The sequence below is a fragment of the Zonotrichia albicollis genome, chromosome 4, assembly GCF_047830755.1.
Source record: "Zonotrichia albicollis isolate bZonAlb1 chromosome 4, bZonAlb1.hap1, whole genome shotgun sequence".
In the NCBI taxonomy this organism is placed as follows: Eukaryota; Metazoa; Chordata; class Aves; order Passeriformes; family Passerellidae; genus Zonotrichia; species Zonotrichia albicollis.
In genome coordinates this window covers 58,317,057-58,327,090 of record NC_133822.1, presented here as the reverse complement: position 1 = coordinate 58,327,090, position 10,034 = coordinate 58,317,057, and the positions used below count along the sequence as shown (strand labels likewise).

At 37.9% G+C, this 10,034-nt stretch overlaps 1 protein-coding gene across 1 annotated transcript in view; it reads left to right on the top strand.

Moving 5' to 3' along the window:
- Window positions 1-291: 291 nt before the first annotated feature.
- Window positions 292-10,034, top strand: part of PPP1R3A (protein phosphatase 1 regulatory subunit 3A) — a 34,725-nt gene continuing 24,982 nt past the window's right edge. The window contains exon 1 of the mRNA XM_005481980.3: window positions 292-1,129. Within this exon, the coding sequence (XP_005482037.2) occupies window positions 336-1,129 (794 nt within the window). The 5' untranslated portion in view covers window positions 292-335. The remainder of the gene's footprint in view (window positions 1,130-10,034) is intronic.

Below are 10,034 nucleotides of genomic sequence, written 5' to 3'. Positions count from 1 at the left end.
ATATGATGATTTTCTTGTGCAACATAAGCTGATCATCTTAAAATAGCTCTGTGCAATTTATGCAAAGAAGACAGTCTTTAAATGCTGTTCTTAGCACATACAGCCACATAAAAATAGGGAATACAATATTTCAAATGTATCACCAAAATTGTAACATCTAATACTGTCAGATGGAGAAAGGCCAACATAGCTCGCACACCATAGCATCTATTAATAGACCTGATTCCCTTTTGCAATGTCAACTGTAACATTAATCCTTGTTTTAAATCATAGCATCTCAAATAGCAGCTGCTACTAGTTGTACAGTTCTCTTTCAGTTTATATCAGAGAGCCCAATGGAGTCTTTTGAAGGACCTCGTCAGGTTAACAGGGCTAACTTCCTACAAGTCCCCACGGGAAATGATTGCACTTCAGACGACGAAGATGTTAATATTGACATTAAACTTCGTTTCTCCCCATGTCCCCGAAGACGGAATTCTTCAGCTTCAGAGGAAGAGGAGGCAGATACTCCCACCCACATCTCAAGAAAAGTTTCATTTGCTGATGCATTTGGGTTTGATCTTGTGTCTGTTAAAGAGTTTGATATCTGGGAATTTCCTAATACAGGACAAGAAAATTATGTAGAAGATGAAGTTTTCCCTCAAGATGAATTTTTTTTCTCGCAGCATTTTACATTACCTGCTTCTCAAGAAGAACTTTTACAAAAAGTGCGAGAGCAGAAAGTAGTGCTGGAGTCAGTCGTGCTCCTGCCTGGAGTTACCTGTATGAACGGCATTATACGAGTCCTCAATGTATCCTTTGAAAAACAGGTGTATGTTCGAATGACATTGAATAACTGGCTCACTTACTATGACATCCTCGCAGAGTTCATGCCTAATTCTTGTGGTAGTGAGATGGATCAGTTTTGCTTTAAGATTTCTGTGGTGCCTCCTTTCCAGAAAGATGGAGTTAAGGTGGAATTCTGTATCCGCTACGAGACATCAGTTGGTACCTTCTGGGCAAACAATGATGACAAAAATTACACACTGATTTGTCACAAGAAAGAAACTGTGCCCAAGGTGGATAATAAATCCCAGAAAGAGGCTACAGATAGGTGTCTTAAAGGCTGCCTAAAGACAACACAAAGCAGGTGAGGTTTCAGCTTAATTTTTGGTAATTTAGAATATAGCTGGCTATTTCTGACTTTCTGTGTGTGCTTACTTGAGTCAAGACTGCCCATGTTATTTTCTTCTATTTTACTTTTGTTTTGTAAATGAAAAATTAGACCAAGACTTGTTTCAGTAAAGTGTTTGTATATATCAACCAGTGATTTTCTGCAGAGATATTAGTTTAGATAATAATTTTATGCATGGCATTCATTTGAGAAGCAGTGTGAGGGTCTATAAACCCTCTATGCACTGTGTACCAATTCTGATCTCTGTAGTTTAGAAACTGAGCTGATGTCAATGGGATCGTTGTCCCAGACTAAGGTAGCTGTACAGTTAAAAAAATTTGCATCCATTTCCTTTGTAAGTCAACAAAAATTTAAAAGCAAAACAAAAGCAGGGTTTTCACACAATTTATTTCATGGTTCTTTCTCTACATGCAATTATTAAATCAGAAATGGTACTGGTGGTTCATGAAGCAGAAGTGGATAACTTAGGGAAGAATCCAGCAATTAAAGTAGCTGGCACAAACTTTTCTGCATGTGGCTGGGCTATTCTGCAAGTTAGGGCTATAATTTCTTTTCCCTGCCACAGGTTCATGCTTCTGTTTCACAAATGGTGAAATGAAGTATGTTTTATAAGGCAGAATTGGTAATATATTAAAGAAAAAATGTATAAATTTATCTTCTGTATACCATATTGTTCTGATTAAATATAGACAAGTAATATGTTAATTATAAAATGGCAGTTGTCAACTTATACTTTAGTAGCATATAAAGAGAGACACTTCAGAATAGTCACTTCTGTTCTCCTAATGTTTTCAATTATGTTCTTTCTGTTAGCAAAACAATGTTGCATGCAAAAATCTAATTCTCATTATTTTCCTCCCCAAATTTACTATAAATCTTTTGGACTTCTGCAGAATTAAATCTGTATTTTACCTGAAATTTCCTTCTCAATACTCAGATGTCAGAACTAAGTTAGCGTTGTGGTTTTGAATTTATGTTGGGATTTTAGTTCCCATACTCTTTCCAAATAAGACAGTGCTGTTTGATTTTGCTGGTGCTTTTCCAGTGGCCTGAAGTGGTAGGGAAGGGGGAGCAGAGCTGCAGTAGTGGTGAGAGCTTAAGGAAGAGGGAGACAGCCAGGGCTTCCTCTATGCCAAACCCTCTATTCCAAAACCAGACTTGCTGTGCTGGGAACTTCTGCCAGCCCTAATCACACCTTAGCCCTGTGAGGAGAGGTGCACAGTACAGCCTAGGGCTTGTATCAACACCACAGGGTAGGAGCCACCCCGGGGCTAGCCCAAGGTCTGGTTCATAGCCAGTCCACAAAGCTCTCCTGACAAGTGTCCTTTGGGCCAACTCTGGAGCCCTCATGATGATACTTCCATGAAGGAACATCCCAGTATGCCAGAGCAGAGGGAATGATGCTTTTATTTTGATTCCTGTGTTGTATTCCTGACATTTGTGTCTGATTTTAAGGAGTGTCACATGGCCTGTTCTGGATAAGAAGGATAACCTGAGATGCCCTGCAGAGGGGCTGTGATATCAAACACCATAGGCATGACTGCAGCCTGAGCTGAGCTAGCCCACAAGGAACACATGATGGACATGGAGAGCTGAGTCTCAATTTAGTGAGCCCTGGGCTACCAGATGGTTTCAGGAATAACCTGAAAATTTAGGTACCATTGACGTCTAAGGTCAAATGACTTCTACAGGTTTAATTCCCTAAAGTTTCTCATGACAGGCATAATGCTAGCAAGAGTTGTAGAAGCCTTCCTTCTGGGGAATATTCTTATATATGGATATACTAAATGATTTATGTGTAAGTCAGACAGGGCAATTTTAACAAATGGGAAAGAAGATAACGTGCCTTCTTCTCAATATAAAATTACTTTATCTGTAATCAGACTTTAAAAGTTGTCTCCCTCTATGTTAGACTGAAAAGGAATGCATGTATGAGTATGTGTTTATACATACATGTATATATATGTATGTATGTATACATTTATGTGTTTATTTGTTCATATAGACATATATACACATGTATGTTTAAAATATTTAAACCGAAGTGGTCAAAATCTTGTCTACATTAGGATATACTACACATTTCTGTCAAACAATTAACAACCATGCACTTTCAAGACTCTCTTTAGTGGCAGGAAAATGTACAGAGACCTTATAGAAAATGCAAAAATGAACTGCAAGTATCTTTGGAATATTGTTTCAGTGGTCACCAAGGCTTCTGAAAGACAGTTCTGTCAGTATGTATTCCAGGACTAATTTTATGCCACAGGGACTTCTTTGAATTCACAAGAGTCACAGCTTTTGCCAGTGCAAATGAGGTCAGCATCAGGGTCTTTTGTTTCAAAAGAACTAAGATGCCAACTTCCATTGCTCACTTGTTTTTCAAAGTGTCTTTGTACAATGTTGCCCCTCTGAGTGAGGAGGAACACCCTGCAGACATCTGCAAAAGTACCTCATTATTCTCCTTCAGACCCTCATTAAAACTCCTTTGCTTTGATATCCCGAAAAAAGCACAAGAAAAACAAACCCCCCAAAACTGGCAATGGGAGGCTGCTGATGTGCTGTTACTCCTTCATCTTGCATTGAGCAGTGCTGCCCATTTACCAGCTCTCCTCCACCAGCCCATCTCTCTCTCTCCTCTTAGCCTGGATTATAAACTCTGCAGCATTTCTATGTGCTATGCTGGCTGATTATAGAACGTTTAACAAAGTGGGGGAGTCACCGAACATAACCAGCTTGTCCTTGGAGTTGCAGCATTACAAATAGATAGAAGTAAAAGCAATTTTATCTGTGATTCTCCCAATAAAGTGACAGGTAGGGAATATCGCTATCCATACCCATGAGTTGGACATCTTAAATTAAAGATTTCTTTATAGCAATCTGAACAAAAGGATAATTTTAAAGGACACTCATTAAGGGCTCAGTTTCAAATTTAGAAACTTGTAATAACATTTTAATTTTTTTTTTAACTCCTGGCTCTGAGATATTTATACTTTCTCTTAAAATGTGCAATTTACCTCTGCAGTTATAAAATGAGGCAGGACAGGATCATGGTTTTTAAGCAGAGAGTCTGATCCACTTTAGGGCATACTTGTGTGGCTCATTAAATATCATTAGCAAGGATTAGTTGTGTTAGTTAACTGAAAGGAATAATATTCACTTTCAGAGGAAGTTACTGGGGAAACACAATAATATGACTATTTCAAGTTACAATTAAGAGCATGATCCAGGACTAAGATGAGTGAATGAGGCTAATAGGCTGTTCTGACACCATTATTAAGAAATAAATTTTAAAAATGAGCTTAACCCTCAAAAGTTGCACCTGAAAAAAAATTATAGTAAAAAGCAAAACTGCATCAAATAATTAATGCTAAAAACTGTCTATATCTGGATATTTGGAACCACATCACTTAAAAGTCTGTCTCTTTATTTCATGTTTCATTTGCTTTTGCTTCTGTGTCTAGGTATGAGCCAATAGTCTTCTCTTAAAGTTTCATAAAGTATTTGGTTCTAGCTATATTTTAACAATCTAAAATTATTTCCTTATAAACTTTAAACATTTTCATGATATTCAAAAGTCTTCAAAGGATGCACAGGGACAAAATACAGTTTGGGGAAATAATGTCTAAATTAATTAATTTATGCTTGGGTCTGTATGAAAGTGTATGCTTAACTTGTACACAGTCATAGATATACTTTAGGAGAAAAATTGAGTCCTAAAATTGTAAGACTCACTGGAAGAAGAAAATCTCCTACCAGTAAACAGGCCTAATTTCCATCCTATTTATAAATATAAATAAAATATTTACACATAAAATTATATATATATATATATATATATATATATATATATATATATATATATACACATACAAGTCAGAAAAATGTAAATTAATTGCATCAGCTCCACTCTTTTCTCTTTTTTTGACTCTCATGCTTTTGGGATATGGATAGTGATTCTGAACGTGAGTTCTTCCCAATCCTCAGATTCAGACCACATGATTTTATTGTGGACACCAGGCTCCTGCATTGGTCTGATCAGACAGGACGTGGTTGGCTGCTGTGTGAGGCAGACTCCTGCAGATCATGCTGAAAGGTGCAGAGATAGAATTATGGAAGCCATGTCCCCTGTCACTGAGGATGCTACATCTCATATCTGTGCTTAGCCTTGCTTTGCCATCTGTCAAGAGCACAAGTGACAGCACCAGGAAAGTGGCTGATAAGCATGAGAATTGTTTTACAGGAGGGTATCAGGTTTGGACTCCTGTCCTCTGACAAGAAAGGGGAAGACAAGCATTTTTGTGACAACTGTTAGAGTTATCCTCCCTTAGCTCTCTGAGCCCACAAATATATCACACTGATCTGATCCACAAGTGTATCACTGTGATCCAGCTGATATTGATCCTATGCCTTTTTTTTGTAATTGCTGAACTTTACTTTTTTGAGTGATGGTGCATCAATTCCCATTCCTCCATGATGCCACTTAGAAACACAACACAGGATAGGGCAATGGCTCTTACAAGAGCTGCTCTATGAGCACAATGAGAAAGAAGAGATTAAAACCCACTTCTGTGGACTGCCAATGCCAACTTTGCCAGCATATATGCTGAATGGTCTCTAAGAAATTGTCCGTGAGAAAAGTTCTTCTGTGCATGAGTGCCTTTCCTTCTTCAAATGCTGATCATCTCTTTCTGATGGGAGGCAAAGGAAGTAGAACTTGCTGAAGATGCAGCTTGGCAGGACTGCATTGTGCTCACTGTGCTCTGTCTTCCCAGGCAGATGGCAGACCAGTGCCTAGGTTGTGCTGAGAAATGCAGTTTTGCTCCTCTTGGCTTTTCCCACAAGCTCATGATGTGATTAAAAAAAAAAATCAAAGGCTTCTGACAAAGATGTTTGGAAATAATCTCTCATGCACTTTGCTATGAAGAACAACTGCATCATTCCCATCTGGTCCATTTAAAATATGGCATTTGAATTACATTCCCTTTTAATCCTTTTTCTTTTGATTGTGTGTCACCATAATCAGGAATGAGAAAAGAAGAGCAGGAAAGGTGTTAAAACACACATCTTCTTTGTGTATCTTTGTTCACACTCAAGGTTGTTTCTGGCATTTTAAGTCACGAGTTACATCTTGATCAGCATACAGATATGGGATTTGACTAAAGTTTATTGCTATTAATAGGAAGTGACTGCAGTCACTGTTTTTACCAGGGAGCAGCTGCTAGAGAAGCTATCCATTCACAGGGAGCCAGCTATGAGGAACACTCCTCTCTCTGTGTTTAATGTGACTTAGTATTCCCAGACCTTCTCTTGCCTCCTGGTCACTGCCAGCCTTTCTCAGTTGTAGAATTAGGTAGGACTGGAACCAAAATAAGACTTTTCTACATACTTGAAGAGCATGATTATCAGGGACACAGGATAATCATTTAAGGTGCTCTAAAATATATTATTCAGACAAGTGGGATAAAAGCAAGCTGGGGAACTGAGTTTGACTCAGCAGTAAGAATGCTTGTTAACAGCAACTCAAGGGCTATCTTTTGAGGAAATTACTGCAGCCTTACTCTCCAAAGTAATTTAAAATAAGCTGAGATAAACCACTTGAAAAATATTTTATAGAGAACAATCCTACTTGGCCAGAAACTATGATCAATGTTTCTTTTCTGTTTAATCATATTATTTCAAAAGCTGGACATGTATACTATTTGAAATATGAAACTTATTAAATACCCTGAAGATAGATATTTAGGTAAATGGCTTAAGTCTTTGAATGCTATCACAGAAGTGTTAAAGAAAGAGGTGGAACATGTGGATTAGAATGGCATGCACAGACAAATAGACACATTCTTCCTGTACTTGTGGTCTCCTAATTGGAGCATACATGAATGCTGAAAACTTGTCACATTTTTGCTTTTGGTGGTTGTAAACTGTGCCACCCATCTGCCATCCATTTATTGCACTAGAAATATTTAAGGAAGCTTCTAAAACTTAAAGGAACAACACAGGAAAACAACATGTTGTTGTACTGACAATCCTAGCCGAGTATTTACACTGGAATTTATTAGTATCGGTGGTTTCTTGTTTATTTCCATGATCTACTTTAAAAACTGCTCCCACCAATGCTACAGAACAGAAATCTGTGTTCTATTGTGTAGGAAATATTGGTTGTTACAAAGTTTTTTCAGTTGTTTGCATGAAATCATATTAAACCAGTACTCTGTAATCTGGGTGTCATTTCTCAGCCATCATAAGTACTTGTATTATCCATGCATTGCTTGGCTTTACACTTCTAAGATTTTTTTTCAGTTGCTACAATTTCATCAGCTTATTTAAATATACCAATACTGTAACTACTATGGCTGATTCTTAGAACTTTTAAATTCAGCAACTGGCGTGGTCCTGCAACAAGCATAATAAATAATTTAATGAACATCAGGAGTCTCACTGAACTTTGTAGAATTCTTCATGCGTAAAGCTCTCCTTGAATGTTAATATTTACAGGACCAGATGCTCTTTCAGATTGCTGGTTAAGGACCTTTGGAAAAATAGAAGTACATTGCTAAATGAACTCCTGTATGTTTAATGATTCTTTTGTTTAGGAAGATATCTATTTTGCAAACTGAACCAGGCTGTAAATGACCATTTCAATACCCTCTCCTGTCCACCATTCAGGCACTACAATTATAAATGTTCACTTGCAAAAAAAAATTGTTCCATTACATTCAACTTGACTCTTTTAAATGTTAGTCTTGAAAAGATGTTTAAAGTTAGTGCAACATTAGCTGAGAGCACTGGAGTCATATTTAATCATTGCAATGACTACCAGTGTCATCTGAGCTGTTTATTCTCCTTATGAACTTTAAGCTGTGATCCAGTCCCAGCACCTTAGCTCTGACATTGAAGCAATAGATTCAGCTGCAGTATAGATCCAGAGAACCAATTGTCCACGGTATTTTTAATATAAAATGTGGACTATCTTCTCATCTACAGAAGGGGAGAAAAATGGTCCAAACAAATACTTTGAAAGTTAAGTGAAGTCCCTGCCTTAGGGCAAAGGAGAGGGTAAGACCTTTTAAACACTGTGGGAGAATGTTAGAAGTGGCTATTTGATCCCTGGACCTTCAGTGACACACACAAGAAGTATTAGTTGACATGCCAAAGCATAATAGGGGGCTTGGTTTTCTACGTGTCTTTCGACTCTCCTCCTGTTTAGTGAAACCAGCTGATACTCTGACACTAAACCTGAAGATTTATTACTGCTGCTTACAAACTAGTCCTAAAGGGCACTGGGCTGCACAATGGAGTGAGAACTAGGGAAACCTGGCAGGTTTTTCTTACCTTGCACTTAGGTGCACCAAGTGGATTGGCATTTACATTTTGTTTTGATGCACAACTGTTGTCCCTGCAATAACATTTATAGATGCTGGATGATAAATATAAAATTTACTAGGCTGAAACACTTCATATTATGGTAGAGAGTTGGGGAGTTTGTCAGTCTCTGCAGCTACCCTACTAAATATGAGCCAGTGTCTCCTAGGTATTTTCCATGTCTTCTCGATAGAAATTTTGGTACCTATCACACAGCTGCCTTCTTGCTGTGTGGTAGTAAACATGTGAAAAATGAAAAAAAGATTATAAAAGCCTCTTGTCCTGATGACACCTGGGATTTTTGTCGTATTGAGATACTTACTGAATTTACAATTGCTTCCCAAGATTTAGGTCATAGTTTCCTCTCTTAAGAACAACTGTCTAAGGTTTTGTTTTTGTTGTCGCCCTTTCTGTTTTCCTGCCCAGGAGTGGTATCTGTGTTTCAGTCTCACCTGACTGCTGTCTATCTCTCTATAGTCTATCTAAGGCACTTCTCACCTTCTTGTATATGTGCCTCAGCACACTGCAGGCAGCCTCTTGGAACATACTCTCTTCTGACGTGCCAGGAAGAGACTGCTCCTTCTCCATTTCCCTTGTGAGACTCAGAAAAAGACCAGAGGCAACACAGGTTAATGTTTTTCTCCTCTCAGATCTATCCAAAATAGACACAACTTGAAAGTTTGTTTCCTCCAGTATTTTAAAGCAGTGGGAAAAAGGAGCATGAGAGGAGCACTGTCCCCAGCTCCTTTCTATAAAACAATTTTGATATTTGATCATACCTCTTCCAGACAAAATAGTGACCTATGAAGCATATCCTCTCACATTAGGCCAAGCCTAGCCCTCAGAAAACTTGACTGCTCACTCACCTTTTCCTCTTTTTCAACAGCTTGGCCCTGGAGATAGATACCCAAATAGAAAAGGCCTGCATTACTAATTCACAATGGATCTCTCAGTAGACTTTGTAACACTGCCCTGGAGAATCTTTTGGAAAGAGGTTCTGTGTTTATGAAATACTTAGCCCATTCTGTCAAAGGAATCAATAAATTTTCTGACCAATCCACATGTAAAACAGATGTGTAACACTTCTGAGTAGGTACTGCTTCAATATGGCTACATGGATATCACAATGAGGTGCAACAATCATGACAGAGCTATGAAATTATCTGAATAAAGTGGAAATGTTTCTGTTAGTACTTGATATAACTTAATTTGAGGTATAACTGACTTCTTATGCAATGGGTTCTTCTGCAGTCTTTATACCTACAGTCATGAGATTTGGGGATAGCCAGTGCTATATCAAAGGTATATTTGAGCCTGGCATCAAACTGGTGTTGGGCTCCTGGTTCAGAGTGAATGGCACTAAAATCTTAAAATGGACATATACCTTTTTTTTAATACATCTGTGTTTAAAAAAAAAAAAAAGTATGAATGTTTTGCTATTAAAACTCAAGGTCTTTTTTAATGAGCTAGAAAATAAAGACTAATTTCTTGGGAC